The 20,258-nt window shown below is 52.6% G+C and overlaps 1 protein-coding gene across 2 annotated transcripts in view; it reads left to right on the top strand.

Annotated features, from left to right (window-relative positions):
* Positions 1 to 1,467: 1,467 nt before the first annotated feature.
* Positions 1,468 to 20,258, top strand: part of gmds (GDP-mannose 4,6-dehydratase) — a 100,881-nt gene continuing 82,090 nt past the window's right edge. Inside the window, exons 1-5 of one of the 2 annotated variants that reach the window (XM_084693156.1) lie at positions 1,468 to 1,687; positions 6,595 to 6,639; positions 7,516 to 7,603; positions 8,014 to 8,034; positions 8,853 to 8,962. In XM_084693156.1, coding sequence (XP_084549282.1) covers positions 1,592 to 1,687; positions 6,595 to 6,639; positions 7,516 to 7,603; positions 8,014 to 8,034; positions 8,853 to 8,962 — 360 coding nt within the window. In that variant the 5' untranslated portion in view covers positions 1,468 to 1,591. The remainder of the gene's footprint in view (positions 1,688 to 6,594; positions 6,640 to 7,515; positions 7,604 to 8,013; positions 8,035 to 8,852; positions 8,963 to 20,258) is intronic. The other variant, XM_084693157.1, reaches the window with a different exon arrangement.

The raw sequence follows: 20,258 nt of genomic DNA, 5'->3' as shown, positions 1-20,258 counted from the left end.
AGTTCACTCTCACATTCTCTCTCTCTCTCTCTCTCTCTCTCTCTCTCTCACTCTCTCTCTCTCTCTCTCTGTCTCTCTATTCCATATGTTTTAACATTACGATGCCTTGTCTTACATTATACAAAAAGACACAGTAAGACAGGGAGGCACACACAGCAAGAACCACACACACACACACACGCACGCGCACGCACACACACAGGGCCTGCTACGAGATGAAAGGCGAGTAGAGTGAGAAATCTCTGAGCGGTTCCCCCGTGAACGGATGAACTACAGCACAGACTCAGTTGTCAGGGCCGCAGGCAGGTGTTTTCTGTTTTGCCATTGAGATCGTGTTTACATTTGACTGTAATGGAATCACACCTGTCATCACACTATGCACTCTGGGAAGCCGGGTAGTGAGTGAGCTCTTTCATGATGTTTCAAACGCTCACCGTTGGAACAGATGTTTTCGTACAAGGTCAAATTTACTAGAACAATAAGGGAGTGGGATTCTTGCTCTCGAGGTTTGATTGCCTCTGCGGCATTTCTGTTACCCTATATGCTCAAGTCATGTGAATCTGGTCTCATTTGACGTCAATGCCTCGTGTGATGGAAAGGATTCCCCCATTGTCCAATGGTCCAATAATTCCAATGTCCAAAAAGAACACCTCAGGCAATCGTGTTAAGTTACTGCTAAACTGAAATGTATACGAAAGACTTCTACTTTTAGGGTTACTGCCCTCATATCTTCAGAATATATATATAGCCTATATATATATATATATATATATATATATTGGATATGAAATTTAAATCCTTTGTTATAGTTGGTAAATTTTCACCATGATACTCTGCCAAATAAAGTTCTATGGATGCCACGTACACAAGCAGGTGTCAAAGTTGCCACGTTTACTGTACTGCCCTAAAACCACATCCGGGACCGAATGATGTTAGGATGTGAGCGCTGAGCAAACACTGAAACATAAAAGAGCACAAGGAAACACACTCGTACACTAGCTGATCTGATTGCATTTCTGACATCTCATAATATCATAACAATTTCTCATTCATTCAAACATGTTTCGGATACTCTGAAACGTAATTATCGTCAAGCCGAATTCGTAATTGCACTGAAATCAATCATTGTAAGCTGTGGCGGTCCTAGCACATTGTGCGCCCAGGGCGATCTTATCAATAAGCCACTTCCCCTCAGACTGAAATTATAGGCCTAGATAAGAGAAATCCGCGCAGATAATTCTTTTTTTTTTTATGCGTGTGCGCCCCCCACGTGACATGCAAAAATGCGCCCCGGGCGGCCGCCCGGTCTGTCCGTGCCTAAAACCGCCCCTGATACTACTGTCTATCAGTCCTGTGGGTGGCGCTGTCAAATATAAAATAACCAATGTTATTCTTGCCTCGTCTTTAAAGATTCTTCTGCTTCTTCTACTTGCCTTCTTTCGATTGGCTGTTCAACTTTCACATCCTGATACGTCAGAAGTTGGAGTTTGCGGATGCTGCTGTCCTGAACCGGTTGAGTGAATATAGCCTATATCATAAGCACCCAGCAGCTTTTCAAATTATTTAGAAAATAATCAAACATTACTTGAAAATGGCTCAAAGTATGGAACCGTCCTCAAAATCCGGTGCGAATGGAGATCTCCAAAAGCGGGGAAAGGTTGCTTTGGTTACGGGTATCACTGGACAGGTAAGCGCATCTGTATCACTTTAGAATCCATGAACATATGCTTTCTTTGATTAATACCTTTGCCGAAAAGAAAAACGTTGTGTATAATCCAGGTGTGTAACTAGCTTGTTACTTATCTTATAGTTTTTCAGTGGTCAGTGGCGCGAGTCATAAAATACAGTGAATACATTCAACAGTATAACCAGTCTGGCAGGTCAGGTGGAATGACAACGACGTAACACTTCCAAAGGAGGTCTAAAGCATAAATCAAGACGCGTATCAGGTGTTTTTCTTAGGAGACCCTTTTCCTTAGGTTTTCCGTGCTTTAATGTTTTATACGACATGCAAAGAGCATCAGGAAGTAGGAAAACACTGCCATTGGACTAAAATGAACGTTCACATTGAGGACCATGCTGCATGAAGTAGTCCTAAATTAATCAGATTGTTTTGACAAAAAAAATTAAACAGTGCCGTCAAGGCATACAAATTGTTGGAGACCAGGTTAAGCAGGCAGAGAGGGCTGTTTTACCAGTTAGGACAAGTTGCCACGTAAATGACAATGACAGTCAGTATTTGCATGAAGGTTTACTTGTACCACACCTCTAAAGGAAAGATATTCCCATTGTCATCAGACAATGAAGCGCCTCCAATTACAGTGTTACTCATTGGAGTGTGCCACGTTATCGTGGCTCCCCAAACTGGTCGGTGCAGTATCGATGCGGCGCTGTTGTCGGCGCATTTAGTGGAATGGCGCCCCCTGTCTAATATCCTATGCAGTGCTACCACTGATCAGCCCAATAGCACAGATGTGCTATATTCTAGAACTCCAACATGGCGCTGAGAGATGCCATCTAGTGCAATAGCAGTTTCGCGGACGCTATCCGGCGAGAGGGACAAAGTTGTCTGCCGAATTCACCTAGCTTGACCTCCCAGGAGTGACAACCTTGGAAAGTCATTCCCAGTCACATTCCTCTGCCCAGCACTCCCCCAAGACTCTCTCCTCCTCCTTCTCTCTCCTCCTCTGACAGAAAACAAAGAACAACAGTGTTATTTCATTTTTATTCCACCCGTCCCGGTGATATATATCAGCCCCCCGAAGGAGCTGTAGAATTCGGTGCTGATGGTGACTTCCCAATGCGAGGAGGCAGGCATCTGGTTATACCATCTCAAACACGCGGGTGGCGCTCTGACACCGGAGGGGCCACAAGGTCGCAGTGATACCATAAATCGCGCGGGCTAACTACTGTTCATAATTTGTGGAGCCAATGCACGACTCTGGAGACGTGAGGTACTGGAGGTCTGGGGGGAAGGGGGTGGGGGGTGGGTCAATGAGTGATCACAGTCCCTGACTTAGGAGAGACCACCTCTGAGGCAAAGTGGGGTGTGTGTGTATGTGTGTGTGGGGGGGTCCGCTTGATTACTAGCAGGGGTGGAAAGGAGGCTGAAAGGGCAGGTTTGTTCCTGCTTCGGCCCACAGCGACGCGGACGTTTACTTTTGAACTCGCGCTGGCGGACGTGGACGACTGTGAAAGCAAACCCCTGTTTTCGTGCACTGCCCGCAAATCGTTTTTTTTGTTGTATGTACAGCGTACGACCCCTGCTTCCCCTCCTCCCGCGTCCTTTGTTGGGGTGTGATACAGTGGTCCACGCCCCACCCCCTCCCACCCCCAGCCTGCCCCCCGTCCCCCCGTCCCCCACCCAGACTCTTGGCTGCTTCCTCTCCCAGACTGGACCTCTGTAGACGCGTCGTTTCGCGACAGACCGCCCGAGCGCCAGGAATAATAATCATAAAGCTAAGAATCCGTGCATGTCGCTTACGACTCCTCCTCTGTCGCTCATAAGAGCTCCTGATCGCTCCTCCAAGGCCCATTCCAGCCCAGAAGGAGATCTGGACGCCACACCTGATTGAATTAGACGGGGAAAATAAAGTGAACCTCGCGTTTTGGACTCGATCCAGGGGCTTCAGCCTTTCTTTGTGCTAAGCTAAGCTAACCAAGTACTTTGTCTGGGAATCGTTATCCTGCTCGAAAGCAGAGTTATAAATATGGAAGTGTTCCAACAGTAGTTGAGGATGTCTCTCGAGAGTGTTTGCGCAGTAGGGCCTACTCGCTCACTCCTCGCTGCGACCGGTCAGAAAGGGCTGCATTTCCTGTGTGGACAGGAAGTCCAGTCGGAGTCCCTGATTACAGAAGCACATTGATGTGAGGGAGTTCTGCACGCGCTCGCTCGCTCGTTTGTTAGAAGTGACGCGTCGCGGTTGGTAAAAAGAAAAAAAAGGGAGGGGTGGTGATCAGGACCATGCACATGATACGTGTGTGTGTGTGTGTGTGTGGGTGTGTGGGTGTGGGGGTGTGTGTGTGTGTGGGGGTGTGTGGGTGTGTGGGTGTGTGTGGGGGTGTGGGTGTGGGTGTGGGTGTGCGCAATGAAAGTTCCTATTTGTGGTTGAGGGTATGCTGTGGTCTGTGATTGGGGCTTCATTAGGATGCATCAGAACTAATTGCAGTTCAGTGGTATGTGTGGCAGCTTTGTTCTGTGGTAGAAAGAAAGCACATAACTGCGATTCATTTATCCTCTCTTAAAAATAAACATCTCTCGCAGCGCACACACACACACACACACACACACACACACACACAGACACACAGACAGAATCTTCCTTTCAGTTTTAGAGAATGACTCGGTCCGTTTTTGTATAGATTCTCCCAAAACACTCCCAATTTTCAAAACAAAGCTAAATTGGTTTACTAAACAATCTGGCCCGAGTACGAGCTCATTAATTTTATATTTCCCCAGCAGGGGGTGCCAGACTAGCTGTTTAAAGTGTCTTCCATATTACAGTAGGCTATTTCTACCTTTACTGTGCTATTTCATTTCTCTCTCTCTCTCTCTCTCTCTCTCTCTCTCTCTCTCTCTCTCTCTCTCTCTCTCTCTCTCTCTCTCTCTCTCTCTCTCCCTTCTCTGCTGAAGCATGGCAGTGTTTGTGTTGTGACAACAGACGCAGTCGGTCTAGACAGCATTGCATCCTCCCATATGAGTGCTATTGTTGTAAGCAAAGCATTTCTATTGAACTTCAACAGAGGATAAGCCTAAGCTGAGGACAATGTCAAGGCTCTCAACTTCATATTTGGCACACACACACATACACACACACTACTGTACCATAATTGCCAGTTTTCATGACAAACCCGTGCTTTCAGTAAATGAAACATAACGATGATGATGATGGTTGGAATGATTGGAGCTAATGATGATAATAGGCCCGTTGCTGATGAACTAGCATAGCTAGCATTCCTTACACATGGTGCGATTTAGCGTTCCACAACACTGGGGCATCTCTCCTCTGCTGTAACTGACCGTGGTTCTGCCGTGTACTCCTTTGGTGGAATCCCCCTTCAAGGACATAGTCGGGTACACTGTGCCTGTAGAAAGGACATGATGTGTGGCAACGTCAGAGCCCTCTCAAACCTGCGCTTGACTTCCAGTTCACCTCTCTGACAATCTTTTTGGATTTGGCGACGTTTTTTGGGGGGCGACCGATTGCGGGAGGGCTGAGGGGTGGCGGGTGAACCCCTCCCAGAGTGCGGGGTGTCTGGTGTAGAGGTGGGGTGTGTGCGTTCCCCCCTCCCTCCCTCCCATCCCCCCTCCCCCCCCGCCCCCCCCCCTCAAGTCCAAATCCCCATAACAGGAAACGATGAGGTGAGGCCTGGGTTTATGAGCTAACAGAGACTCAAAGGAGCCTCTTGTTTTCAAATGAAAATCATCTCTTCAGCACCCCCTCCTCCGCCCCACTCCCCCCCCCCCCTCCCCCTCCTCCGCCCCACTCCCCCCCTCCCCTCGCCCCCCCTCATATTGGCTTGGCTGCGGGGGCTCTTTCGACCCTGGCACGGGGGCAGGAAAACTTGACACGGCCGCGGCTTCAAGCACGCTTCTGGGATTGGCAGAGGGGTGCCGGGGGTCGGGCCAGCTTGCCTGTGTTCAGTCAGGCTCAGGTCAGGCTTCAGTGCCACCCAGCAGCCAGAATCGGCCCCTCCATCAACCTCCAAACGAACCCGGTTGAACCACAACGGTCCATTAGACCCGCGACAGGACCGAGCCGACCGACGAGGCTCGAACCCCCCCGTTGACCCGGAAAGGGGGATAAGCAGCCGAGCTGTCAGATTGTGGGGATGGACAGGGACGGACCCTGGCAACCCGTGTGAGGGTCAGAATGCTTTCCATGCTCGAGTAGCGAGCCTGACGTTGCCCCACCCCCCCCCTCTCCAGGCTTATCCCATCCTTACCCCGTTGGGCCGAGGCAGGCTTCTGGGGGTGCCAAAAGAAGGGGCCGAGAGTTTTCCAGCCTCTAAGGCCCTGAAACGTGGCTGCCGTGCTTCTCTTCCACCGGCCCTCTTGTGCCTCCCCCCCCCCCTCCACACTTTTCCTACACCCCCCCCCCCCCCCCCCCCCCCCCGAGACCTGGAGAGGAAGTGTTGGGTTGGAGCCGGGACTGTCTGTGTGTGTGTGTGAGTGAATGCCATGACTGGCTCAAAATATTCCAGAGGGTTTCTGAACATGTGGTTGGAAAGTCTGGGGAGGGAGGGAGGGAGTGAGGGAGGGACTGAGGGAGGCAGGGAGGCAGGGAGGCAGGGAGGCAGGGGAAAGAAAAGGATAAAAAGTAATACACGGACGCAAGACATTATTGACAGAATACACACACACACACCCTATAACCCCACACACACTGCCATAGACGTGAACTCTCCACATTTCAGCGTTTCTGCTATTGTTCACTCGGACTGGGGCAGTCGGTGAAGTGGCCCGCCCGCTTGAGTTCCCTGTGGCTCCGCTGGAAAGCCCCTGTCACGTTGTCGCCATTCCCCCTGTCGCGCTTGACCCCCGCACGCATTCCTCCTGTGTAACGCTCTGCTGTGCGGCGCTGTCTTTTCCAGGATGGTTCCTACCTGGCGGAGTTCCTGGTGGAGAAAGGCTACGAGGTGAGTGACACACTTCTCCGTTGCTTTGCCACACACACACGCGCACACACACCTTCCCATACCCTCGATAAGCCGGCCAACGTCAGCGATGAGGTGTTGAGCGATTGCAGACGTCACGCCTCACTCTCTGCCTCGGACTCGCCTCGCAGCGACGCGACCCCCCCCCTCGACCTTTCACCTCTCCCTGATTCGTTCACGAGGAAGTGGACGTCGTTCCTGGGTACGGACTTAGCTGAGGTCAGCTCGGGCACCGCCGCCGCGCCTAGGTGTTTGCCGAGGCTGCAGAAAGGCTCCCCGTCCGGAACGTTCCGAGGCGCTCGGCATGTCAGGCTTCGCGAACGATACGGCAGCCCCGCTGACCTCTCACGCCTACGGCACACGCAATCGTGCGCACGTACGCCACGTACGCACGCAAGGGCCGGTCGATGGGTTTTCCTCACAGTAGCTGAATGATTTCATTACCCCTGGCTGGTGAGGAGACATGCGTGCCGGCCAGGAAGTGTCACCAGGCACAGGAAGTAGCCCTGCCCCAGGTTTCCAGGCTGGGGGACTCTAATGGGGGGCCAATGAAAGACGGGTGGACAGGCAGGCAGGAAGTCCAGAGTGAATACAGGAAGTGAGATTGTAGTCCAGCGCTCTCCCACTGAAAGACTCTCGAAGATCAGGAAATGTTATCTCATCTAAACAGAGCTTCCTAAACCCGCCCCCCCCCCCCCCCCCCCAAATATCACCAGCATATCACACATACTCCCCAGCTGAAACCCCCGAGACAGAGAATTCCGGAACATTCCACACATACACCTTCCCCTTTGCCGCCACGCATGTCCGTGCGAGGGGGATGTGCGCTGTCACTGTTGTGGGTTTTTTGTCCCCCAGGTCCACGGCATCCTCCGCCGATCGAGTTCCTTCAACACCGGCCGGATCGAACACTTGTACGGCAATCCTCAGACGCACACCGAAGGCAGTACGTACAAGGCAGCACCACACCGCGACCCCTTGACCCAAATGAACCCTTGTGTTCTCTTCGGGTCATTGTGACCCATCAGTCATTGTGAGCCACCGTCGTATTGCGACAACTTTACCGCATGCAAAAACAAAGGGAAGCGTTTTCTTTTAACCGCCGGGCTGTCTCAGACCCCCCACATTGCGATGGTTAAAAGCGAATGATTTCAATTTGTTTTTGCATGGGGTGAATTTGGGTGAACACAACAACGGTTCGTTATGAACCTTTGGGTCATGTGACCCGAAGGCAGCACGAGGGTTAAGTCGCGTGGGAACACTTGCACCACAACCCTCCACGCACACATCCAGTTTCACACACGTATTGTACTGTGGGTTTTGTTGAAAGCCCCTAACCCGTCTACCTCGCCACAGGTCAACAGGGTACACGAGGCCGTAAGTGTTTGAATCCTCCCCCGATGTGTGCATTGCGCCTCAACACACACACTCTGCTTTCTGCAATTTGTACCGTCGCTTTGGCTCAAAGCATCTTCTAAATGAAGGAAATGTTATCGTGAAGTGGAAACGGATTTGTTTCGGACATTCTCCTCCCATCTCTTGGTCTCCTTTTATCATTTCTGGTTTCTGGACGCAAATCTTGCCATTTCTTTTAGCCTCAAATATCCCCCCAAATTGAATGCGCGAATATGCACCCCATTCGAAGACAACAGAGGCAAATCACGTCTGAAACCAGAAATGGGAGCTATGCTTTGTGGTTTTGTAAAGTTGTCGCCAAGGTGAAGGTTTTTTTTCCTCTTCTGAATAAATGGAACCCCGATCGAGAACATTGGTTTGAGGTATCTGTCCCAAGAACAGGGAACTTCTGAGTGATTCCACGGTTTCTCATAAGATTACTTGGGGAAATTCAAGCAAATTGTGACACAAAATCTCAGGATCTCAGTTTTGTCCATATCTTCTGGAATGCCAGGTAAGGGACACACAAACTGTCCATAAAGACTACTTTTAGACAGGTGGTTGGCATGGAATACTTACTTTGGTGAATTACATTGATTAGAATAGAGTAGATTACAGTAACATAGAGAGTCAAGGGTGAGGGTTGGTACGCAGTCTGACGGGAGTCATATTTTCTGGTGTGGTGTGTGTTAACGTTGTTCTTTCATACAACTGTCTTTGGTGTTTGTCTGACTGTGTGTGTGTGTGTGTGTATTTGTGTGTGTGTGTGTGTCTTGCACGCTCTGCTTCTCTCCTCCTAGACATGAAGCTCCACTACGGAGACCTGACGGACAGCACGTGCCTGGTGAAGATCATCAACGAGGTGAAGCCCACTGAGGTGTACAACCTGGGAGCTCAGAGCCACGTCAAGGTAAGAAAAAGAGAAAAAACAAAACTACAATTCCCACAACCCCCTCTCAACTCTCCCTCTCGGAGCCTCTCCCTTTCTGCTGCGTGGCGGTTGAAACAGTGAGTCTGGGTTCCCGAAAAACCCTGTAACATGGGAACCCGAGCTGGAGATATGGGACAGGATATTGGGGCTGATGGGGCCAGGAAGTGGCTGTTCTTGGATGGGTCTGGGCCCACAATGTCCCTTTTGTTGGAGAGCTCCACGGCGTCCCTGGAGAACGCTGGAGAACGCCTCCGTCTCCTGCCCTTGCAGACCGGAATCTTCCGGACACACTCAACGGATCCCCCCCTCCCCCCCCTCCCCCGTGTGTATGTGTGTGTGTGTGTGTGTGTGGCCCAAGGAACACGTGGGAGGTTGAGTCATGGCCGACATGACTGGAGAGGGGAGGGTGGGCGGGAGATGCACGCCAGCCATCGTTGTCTTCCATGGGTCATTGTTGAAAATGACGCGCGTTGTGTCGCGGTGGAGAATCCAGTCATGGGGAATTTCAAAGGGCCTCTTTCCCGCTGAGCCGCTGGATTCACCGTAAGTCTTTAACACCAGAGAGGAAAAGAACAGGAACGCCTCCCTCCCTCCCTCCCTCCCTCCCTCCCTCCCTCCCTCCCTCCCTCCCTCCCTCCCTCCCTCCCTCCCTCCCTCCCTCCCTCCCTCCCTCCCTCCCTCCCTCCCTCCCTCCCTCCCTCCCTCCCTCCCTCCCTCCCTCCCTCCCTCCCTCCCTCCCTCCCTCCCTCCCTCCCTCCCTCCCTCCCCTCGTCTCCCTCCTCACCATCTGTTTGTGAGAGGCATCCTGGCCAGAGAGGGATGTTTCTCAGAGCTTACAGCCAGACTGCCCAGTGTGGAGGGCCAATTCTTGGCCTTCCTCTGAAGTACGAGAGTTTTTTGTTGTTTTTTTACTAGAAGCTGGTTTGATGTGGGTCGAGGGCGGTGGGGGGGATGGGGGGGGGGGGTTGTGGACGGACACTGGAAGGTTAGGGACGGCCAGCTGGTGCATCATAAGGCCAACCCCCCGAAACCCTCTCCAAATAAACAGGGCCCGATTGAAAGCCCCGTTGAAGAGGGTTCTGTCAGGCATCCACGTTCTTCCTCGGCCATGGCCGCCGGTTACGTTCTCCCAACTCACCCACCTCCCACCTCACCCCCCCCCCACCTCACCCGCCCCCCCCCCCCCCCCCCCCACACACACACACACACCCCTCTACACACACCCAGTTCAATCGGACGGTAAACGGACGAACGCTTCGTAAAGCGACTTTCTGCTAATCCTGGCGCGGACGCCAGCGGCCGTGTTCACTTGAGGGTGGAAACCTCTGGAGCGGCTCGTGAGCGAGGCCGGCGTACCAACTCGACCTGGGGAGATGGAGGAGAGAGAGAGAGAGAGAAAGAGGGTTCACTGTTCACCCATCATCGATAGGCTTCCTTCTAAAATACTGTTTGGTCTCTCTCTCTCTGTGTGTGTGTGTTGCGCGTATGAAGATCTGGTCTGTCGAAAGTCTCCACGATGCCTCACCTCGACCCGTCATAGTTTATCCTCCACCCACTCCACCCTCCTCTGACAGTCTCTCTCTCTCTCTCTCTCTCTCTCTCTCTCTCTCTCTCTCTCTCTCTCTCTCTCTCTCTCTCTCTCTCTCTCTCACTCACTCACTCACTCACTCACTCACTCACTCACTCACTCACTCACTCACTCACTCACTCACTCACTCACTCACTCACTCACTCACTCACTCACTCACTCACTCACTCACACTCTCTCTCTCTCTCTCTCTCTCTCTCTCTCTCTCTCTCTCTCTCTCCTGGGCTCTCCTCCGCCTCTGTAAATCCCTTATCCGTTCCCACATCCGGTCTATCCGGGTGCTTCCCACACCAGTGGTAGTTTAAAAACTGCCAGACTGCAACACGTCTGCCTCCGTCCACTACCCCCCCTCCCCCCCCCCCCCCTTCTCTCAGAGGCCCCTAGACTATTATAACAGTTAGCGGTTGTCTTGTGTAACACTGGGTTTTGGCTTTGCAGTGTGCCGTGTTGTTTTTGTGTGCAAGCTTTCGAGTGGACGCAACGCAGCCAGGCTTTGTGGGTCGTGTCAGTCGGGGTTTTTTTTTTTTTAAGGAAGCTCGTCTCTCGGGTTTCCCCACCCCCCCCCCCCCCCCCCCCGTCGGGTGTGGTCTTTAGGTGGGCGGTTGTCTCGAAACGTGTCCTTTCCCAGGTCGGTCCACATTGGGATATCCTCCGTGCCCTGCCGTTTTCGTCCGTCCCCGCCTCCCCCCTTCTCACGACCCCGCCCGGTCCCTGGCTGTGGGACACGGCAGTCGTCGTCACTCCCCCCACCCCCCCCCCCAACCCTACTGTCTTACACGGTCACCCAATAACCCGCCCGTTTGGACCATCGTGGTCGCCCACATCCTCGCCCCCCCCCCCCGCCAATGTCTTGTCACTTTGGATGAAAGCACCTGCTAAATGGGAAAGTACAAATTGCTCAAAGGAACGACATGTTTACTCCTTGTCACTCCTTCTACTTTTATTTCTATCTATTTCCCTGTCTTTTCGTTGAAGGAATGTCGACTACAAGGTCCAGAATCCACCCCCCCCCTCCCCCATTTTCCATGGTAGATCCCTCCAGGGCATGCTGGGCGATTGTGTACACGCCAGCCTCAGATGTGAGCACCCCCGCCATAAACGAGGACAGGGCTCCTTCTTAACACCCAGTTGGCTGGGTTTACCCCGCTCCCTGATTGGTGTTTACGTTACTGCCATCCAGTCAGCCCCTGGCGGCACGCACAGTCGCGCGTGTGTCCACGAACCGGGGCTAAGGAACCCCTCGTTTGACTCCAGCGAGCACATTCCCCAGCAACGTGTGTTTTCTGTCACAAAGCGGCGGCGGCGGCGGTGTGCGCGCGTGCGTTTCGGGTTTGGTATTTTTGGAGGATTATATCCCTGCTAAAATGGGCGGAGCCAAATGGCTTGTTTGCTCTGTGGACGCTCTCCGAACCCCCCCCTCCCCCCGCAAGTGCATTACATGAGGAGAAACAGTTCTCCCTCGCGATGGTGGTCTGGTGGTCAGAGTTGCAGACCGACCCAGACGCGGAGGCATGTTTTGAAAGGTTAGGACAAGCTGGCTAAAGTGGCAAATCTGAACTTTAAGCTAAGAATGGGCGGCTGTGTGCCAGGGTAAACAGGTCGGCTCCGTCCAATTCTCGGCGTTGTTGAATTAACCATTACGTGGCATCGATGTACTACGGAATGATTGTGTTGCCGTGCAATTTGCACTGAACAAATGGAGAAAAATGACCCAACTAGAAGATAAGCCCACTTGTTCTGTAATGTGTAGCAAAAAAATAATTTAAAAAAAATGTTTTGTAACCGTCTTGTTCTTCAACACTGGTCCTCAGTGGCCCACTATCCTGTATGTTCTAGATGTTTCCCTGCTCCAACACACCTGATTCAAGTGACCTCGCCATTATCGCATCCTCTTCTACAGAGGGGTTAGGGAGGGCAAGGAAACGTCTAGAATACGTCGGACAGCTGGCCACTGAGGACCAGGGTTGAAGACCACTGTTGTCGCCAACCTGTTCTCAGCAGTACAGCAACAGGGGAGGTAGGGCAGAGCCAGTGTCCGTAGGGAGTCAGATGGCTGAGCGGTGAGGGAGTCGGGCTAGTAATCAGAAGGTTGCCGGATCGATTCCCCGGCGTGCCAAATGACGTGGTGTCCTTGGGCAAGGCACCTAGCCCTACTTGCCTCGGGGAAATTGTCCCTGTACTTATTTTAAGTCGCTCTGGATAAGAGCGTCTGCTAAATGACTAAATGTAAATGTGTGTGGTGTTCCAGCAGTGACAGATAGATGGCAGCAGGGAGCCACAGAGGCCAGCTCCCCTGACAGTTCAGCATGTTTTGCAGGACAGAGCAAATTGCCGTCCAACTTCCAGCATACCTGGTCTCCTTCTCATACATAAAAAATAGTCTGTGATTGTGTGAGACCGAATTAGATAGCAGTGGGTGAAAGGTCGGGGGGGGGGGGGGGCAAACACTACGACAGTCTTCAACAGTGATGAAGGACTTGGGGGTGGTGGGGGGGGGGGGGGCGCTCACTGGTGATGGCTGGGGTGTGGGGGTAGAGGGTGGGGGGTAGATTGAGCGAGGAGTCAGACAAAGGAAGGAAGAGCTGAGAATTTGGCGAGACACCGTCGGCGTGGCCGGGAGTGCGGTCAGAATGACACCGTGAGGCGTTCGAACCTTCTCGGAAAAGGATGGACAGCGTGCGTGCTTTGCACATGCCAAAGTGCCGGGGTTCTCCACCCAAGTTCTGGTGTCAAGTTTATGGTTCATTTGTAACGAGTACGGGTACATTGGAATTCTCTGCACGTCCCACGTGCACGCACGCACACACACACACCACTCTCATAGAGTGAAGAGTGATTTAGGATAACCTAAGGTGTTAGCGTAGCTAGACCGAAAGTGTTTGTCAGTAGAAACTCCCCCAACGCCCCTCTCCATTTAATTATGAGTACCCACGACAGGGAGGCTGAAGAGTGGCCCAATAACCAGTTATTACACTCAATATTTAGGAAACTTCGTGGCAAATGCTGTTGCTATGTGTCTTTCCCGAGGGCGTGTGCGCGCGCGTGTGTGCGCCCCCCCCCCCCCCTTCCCCAACACACGCACACACACGCTCCAGTGCTCCCTTCCAAACCGAGAGAACTCAATGTCGTGAGTGTTTAACTCCCACGCTCGCCCTCCCTCGACCTTCACGGCATCCCATAATGACCCGTCCAGCAATCCCCCCCCCCCACCCCCACACCCACCCAGCATAAGTGGGGGACTTGGGTGTTGTTACAGCCCCCCCTCCCCCCCCCCCCACCTATTCTCCCATCACTTAGCGTTTATGTGGCGTGTAGGTCTAATGGCTGAGCGGCGCGCTGTACATGTCGGGAATTTTGTCTTGTTTAGGCATCGGTTACCATAGCGATTCTCCGAGATGGATGGATGGAGGGGGGGGGGGGGGGGGTGGGTTAATGCACGAGTTGGCTCAGGAAGTGGGCTTACATGCTCACCTTGGCAGGAAAAACGCGTGCAGCTCCCGACTAAAGCTCAGTTGAAACAAGGCCCACACTGTACACACAATGCAGTTGACATAGAGATCAGAGGCATTATCACGTCAGGTTGAATGCCTGTGTGTGTGTGTGTGTGTGTGTGTACAGGCCCGACGCTGAGGTGTTTACCCGACGTGAGCTGTGTGTGTGTGTAGGGATTGCGGAATGCGTGCCCCCTGCCCACACACGGACGCACGCGCCTTGTGTGTCTACCGAGGCGAATCGAGTTTGCGATTATTGTCTTCTGTTTCCCTTCCTGTGTACTCGCAAAGCATTTAGGCGATGCAGTTAGCTGGATGCCTCTGTACTTGTATGTTGCCTTTTGTGTTTTTCTCTCTCTCTCTCTCTCTCTCTCTCTCTCTCTCTCTCTCTCTCTCTCTCTCTCTCTCTCTCTCTCTCTCTCTCTCTGTCTCTCTCTCTCTCTCTCTCTCTCTCTCTCTCTCTCTCTCTCTCTCTCTCTCTCTCTCTCTCTCTCTCTCTCTCTCTCTCTCTCTCTCTCTCTCTCTCTCTTTCTCTGTGTCTCTGTGTCTCTCTCTGTCTCTCTCTGTCTCTCTCTGTCTCTCTCTGTCTCTCTCTGTCTCTCTCTCTCTCTCTCTCTCTCTCTCTCTCTCTCTCTCTCTCTCTCTCTCTCTCTCTCTACTGCTCTATGCACAAATACAATACTTCAACTCTCGCCGTCTCCCTTGCAGCCTCATAATGGGTTGTTTGTTTCATTTAGCAGTTTGTTTAGTGTTTTACGTCCGACCGGGTGTTGCAGTTCTCGCTCCCGACATCCACGCGTTTCCCTGTTGAACCAGGCTCCGCAAAGCCAACGCTGGAAATGTACAATGGTGGATTCAAGCTGGGCATGGCCATTTTAGCACTGCATGTTCCTGAGTTCGAGTTATGCAGTTGGCCTTTTTTCTTTGTGTGTGTGTGTGGGTTGGGGTGGTGGTGTGCCAGGAGGGTGTCTGTGAGGTAATTAAGAGATGGCACTCTTACACGGTCATTGCAGGGAGCAATGATGTCACCAGACCATTTTCCACCAAAACAAAGTAGACAGACGAGGGAGGGAGGGAGGGAGGGAGAGAGGGAGAGAGGGAGAGAGGGAGGGAGGGAGAGAGGGAGAGAGGGAGGGAGGGAGGGAGGGAGAGAGGGAGAGAGGGAGGGAGGGAGGGAGGGAGGGGGGGGGGGGGGGGGGGGGAGGGAGGGAGGGAGGGAGGGAGGGAGGGAGGGAGGGAGGGAGGGAGGGAGGGAGGGAGGGAGGGAGGGAGGGAGAGAGAGAGAGAGGGAGAGAGAGAGGGAGAGAGAGAGGGAGAGAGAGAGGGAGAGAGAGGGAGAGAGAGAGGGAGAGAGAGGGAGAGAGGGAGAGAGAGAGAGGGAGAGAGAGAGAGAGGAGAGAGAGAGAGAGAGAGAGAGAGAGAGAGAGAGAGAGAGAGAGAGAGAGAGAGAGAGAGAGAGAGAGAGAGAGAGAGAGAGAGAGAGAGAGAGAGAGAGAGAGAGAGAGAGAGAGAGAGAGAGAGAGAGAGAGAGAGAGAGAGAGAGAGAGAGAGAGAGACGGGAGGGCCAAATAAGCAATTTATTACAGTTAGATAGCAATCAAAAAAGGAGTCATTGTTTTGGCGAGTCTTTTGTCTGTCGAACGCAGGTGTATTTGTAAACCATGGGAATGTTCCCATGGTTGAATTCTTTAAACCTGTCTCTCTCTCTGTCTTTGTTTGTTTTGTTTTTTATTTGAGGACTTAAATCAGCCTGTCATAGTCGTGTCTCAGAGGGTGGGGTCGCTCGCCTCTAAACTTGCGTCACCTGTAACAAACAGGTTTTTATGAAGCTCTGTGCAAACCCACACATATCGTACCGTAGCAGGTATATTGTGTGTGTGTGTGTGTGTCTGCGTGCGTTCATGCATGTGTCCCATTGTGCCTGTCGGGTTGGCGTCCTCCACCCGTCCGGAAAGAACCGGATCAAAGTGGTTCGGCTCCCAGGGTGGCAGGCAGCGGTTGGCCATAAAAACGTGTCGCTCACTGTCACATTCTCGAAATGCTCGTCGACAAACGTCACCGTCTCACCGGAGCACAAAGAGTCATTCATGGCAGCGGGGAGCGAATCCAAATCGTTTTGAACACCTTCGCCCAGGGGCGGGAGCAACGATTACAGTTCGAGGAGATTCCATCAATCCCCATTGACACCAGGCAAATGAGCAGCAGCAATGCTTCTCTTGGAGGGCTGCTGTCAAAGCCGACACCAGCGCCCCACTCTGCCAAGCACCATTGACTGTGAGACTAGCCCTGACTGTGGCCGTTTGAGTGATAAACAGTTCCACTCCCTCCTCTCATTGTGTGTACCGAGCTTCTGTCTTCTGGAGATTAATGTTTCGTTTTTTTGTCTTTTGTCGGGGGGGGGGGGGGGGGGGTGGTTCTCCCCGGAGCGATTCATCACAGGCTGTTGTGGCTGTCAGGACAGGTTGTATGGACACCTGACAGGTGGGGTTATCTGACAGTCGCTGTGGGTGATTGGCAGGCGACGAGTTAACGGTCAGGGGCTGAATGCCATGTGTTCGTTGGATCCTGCGATTATTATGATTCCTGTTGTTTTTTCTGTCACCGTGGATCCATTGGCTCCATAACCGTCGAGTAGGAGAGAGGACAAACGCACCTCGGAGATGAGGGTGGGAGCGAGTGACGGTGCAGCGCCCCGGTCCTGAAAATGGTCTCGCAGCGTAAACACGGCTTGTTATTCCTCCCGGATTTGCAGAGTTAAGCAGAACTCTCTTTCTCTCTGTCTCTCTCTCTCTCTCTCTCTCTCCCTCTCACTGCTCACTGACATTCTTAAACACTGGTTACTGACCCTTAGCTGGAGGTCTTCGTGTTCGGAGTGGGAAGGGGAGTTGAGGGAGGGGGGGACGGGGGGGACGGTAGTTGAGTCGAACTGGGAACAGAACACGATTAGTCAGGAGATAATCTCTCTGGTTGCTCTGTCTGGCGAGCTCCAAAACAAACACACACACGCTGTTTTCTTTACACTCTCCCCCTCAGCGCGCGCGCACACACACACACACAAAATAATTACTGAGCCTACAGAGTCAGACGTGGGACATGGAAGAGAGACAGGAGTGTGTGTGTGTGTGTGTGCGCACAGTGGTGCACTCTGCTGTAGGTGAACTCGTCACACATGGGTGAAGGGGCGGAGGCCAAAGCTGGTGGAAAGGGGGTTCGGGGCACTTGGACGTTCTGGAACGATCCGCCCCCAACCTCCCCCTCGACATTCCTTCCCCCAATTACAGGAATAACGAGGGGGGGGGGGGGAGAGAGAGAGAGAGAGAGACGTAGATACACAAACACCGGCTCCAGCGCGCCGTTCACACTTTCCCCTGACGGCGACGGCCAATCAGCTGCCCCCTCCCTCCCCCCCCCGGGCTCTAACCCCCTACGGAGCACCAATCACGTGTCGAGACGAGTCTGCGGTGATCGCCCCGCGCCCGAGACGCCGACCAGACCGCGAGGGGTGAAGGGTGAACACCCGGACCACTGCCCGCCCCCCCCCCAAAAACGGCCCGTAATGGTCCCCAACGATGCCCCATTATCATCCAATTAAACTGTCTCACTCGCTGCAGTAAAAACCAAACCGTCGTGCCAATCTCATTACAGTCCAATTAAACTGTCGGGCCTCGGGGAGGATGAAGGCTGTAATCTCCCGACAGGAACTTTTAATGAAAAACACCCCCCCTCCCCTCCCCCCCCCCACACCTTTTCTTCTGCTCTCACCACTAAACAAGTGTGCGAGCGAGCGGCGTCAAATGCCTCGAGTCGTCACTCGTTCTTTTGTGCGCGCACGCATCCACGCACGCACTCGCGCTCTCTCATGATAGCTATACTGCACGGCGGAGGTGAGAGTATTTGTATGTTGTGGTACGTCCAGGCTGTGAGAAGACATGGTTGGATGGTCCCTCCCTTGAAACCCATCGCAGAAGCTGGTAACGATCAGAACAAATTCAACGCAAGCTTCATAAGCATGGAGCCAAATCGTCGCACTCGACATGACAGAAACAACATGACTTTGCACGTGATAATCGGAAATGACATTGCGGAATGGACGTGACGTTGTTTCATTTCGCTCACTCACTTCAGTGTGTGTGTGTGTGTGTGTGTGTGTGTGTGACCGTGTTTGTGTGTATCTGGGTCTGGGGTGTGGGACGACGGGTTAGCGACCGATACTGTCAGACCCCCTTTTGGTTTCCTCAGGAAGGTGTTTTGACTGGCGTCGATTTCGGCTGACAACTGCTACTCTTCACATCCCCCCAATCCGGAGGCAGAACACTTCTGAGCGGACGGGTGAACTTTAAAGAAAGAGTGAGAGACAGTGACAGAGCGACAGGCCAGCGAGAGAGAGATGGAGAGAGATATTCAGGCTGGAAAGACAAGCCGAGCAAGCGAGAGGGAGCGAGAAAGGGAGAAGCCGCGGTGAGCGATGCCATTCCAGATGGTTCTCCTTCCCAACCTCTCGGGGCTATGTCCTCCCTGTGTGCATGGAGGGGGGGGGGGGGTATTAGAGAGACAGAGAGAGAGAGAGGGTGGGTGGGGGTGGAGGGGCGCTCATTTTGGAGAGACAAGCAGGCAGGCATTACCAGAGTGTCAGTCATCACCTCGACCGCCCCGGGGACCAGCACTCAGCAGAGAGGAGAGAGAGGAGAGAGAGGAGAGAGAGGAGAGAGAGAGGAGAGAGAGGGGAGAGAGGGGAGAGAGGGGAGAGAGGGAGAGAGGGGAGAGAGAGAGGAGAGAAAGGAGAGAGAGGAGAGAGAGGAGAGAGGAGGAGAGAGGAGGAGAGAGAGAAGGGAGAGAGAGGAGAGAGAGGAGAGAGGAGGAGAGAGGAGGAGAGAGGAGAGAGAGGAGGAGAGAGGAGGAGAGAGGAGGAGAGAGAGAAGGGAGAGAGAGGAGAGAGGAGGAGAGAGAGGAGAGAGGAGAGAGGAGGAGAGAGAGGAGAGAGAGTAGAAGTCTCAGGAATCATATACATGTAGGCCTACCTCCTGGGTTCGCTTAGCTTTCGAGTTTCCCGGCCAGTCTCGTGACTGGTGTTTCTGCTGGGTCATCTTGAGGGGTTTTGCATGTTAAGTATAAAAATATGGGCCCGTCACTTGCATATGTAGGACTCCAAGCCACTGCCGTGTGGCGGAACAGATGGATGGTTCTAGGCTCTGGGCGTCGTGGAGTGGTGAGAACGATTGAGCGGTTGTCATTGAGCAGTGCGTTGGTCGAACGTGTCGATATACAAACGCATAAAGTCGTTTAAGATAGCTAAGATAGCTGTCTATCCGCTAAGATAGAAACACGTTTTCGGCCTGAGGCCGAAAGCTTTTGACAGAAAGATAACCTTCAATGACAGAAAGATAACCTTCAATGACAGAAAGATAACCTTCAATGACAGAAAGATAACCTTTGATGACAGAAAGATAACCTTCGATGACAGAAAGATAACCTTCAATGACAGAAAGATAACCTTCAATGTTGTTTTTTTTGGACCCCCCCCCCCCTTTTTAGTCAGTTCTTTAATGGAAGCCAGGACCCCTTTGGCGAAGTCCTTGTTATGCTTTGGAGCAGTGAGCCAATCCAAATGATTTCTCCCTGCTAGACGAGCGGCTTTTCCCGCCTTCGCCTCTCCTGAGCAAACGACTCCGTTTCGGCTCGGATCTCGCCGGGCGCCGTGCACGCTGGGTTTTTTCTTGCGTGGGCGTGCACGCTCGAAGCGCACGTGTGTTTATATAACCCCCCCCCCCCCCCCTCCGTGAACTGGTGAAATGTCATTAATCGTTGATTTCACCCTCTCTCTGCCACATGGTTACCTCATGTTATCGCGGATTAGCAGATTACCGTCTGTTATTTTGGAAGATTATTCCTGTCGCCTGGCTCTGCAAAGCCGTGAATCGACATCTCGTTTTGTTAGGGCACACCTCTAACTGCAGAGAGGATTGAGGTGCTCCCAATGAGCTCCGAAATATTGTCAAAATCATGCTCTCTCTAATCGTGTGTAATATTCCAGAGTAAAACAAAAAAATGTATTCCATTGAATGTGTTCAATTTGTGGATGGCAGTTTATGAATTTTCCAACCGTGGAGAGAAGATGTTTCAGATAAGCCGAATCATCTCTACCCCTTCTCATCCCAGTCCATAGCAGACAGTTGGAATGTTTATCTTCTCCGTTTCA

The sequence above is a fragment of the Hypomesus nipponensis genome, chromosome 26 (assembly GCF_054491055.1).
Source record: "Hypomesus nipponensis isolate SF chromosome 26, ASM5449105v1, whole genome shotgun sequence".
Taxonomy (NCBI): Eukaryota; Metazoa; Chordata; class Actinopteri; order Osmeriformes; family Osmeridae; genus Hypomesus; species Hypomesus nipponensis.
Note: the sequence above shows the minus strand (reverse complement) of the source record. Positions and strands in the feature narration are given on the sequence as shown.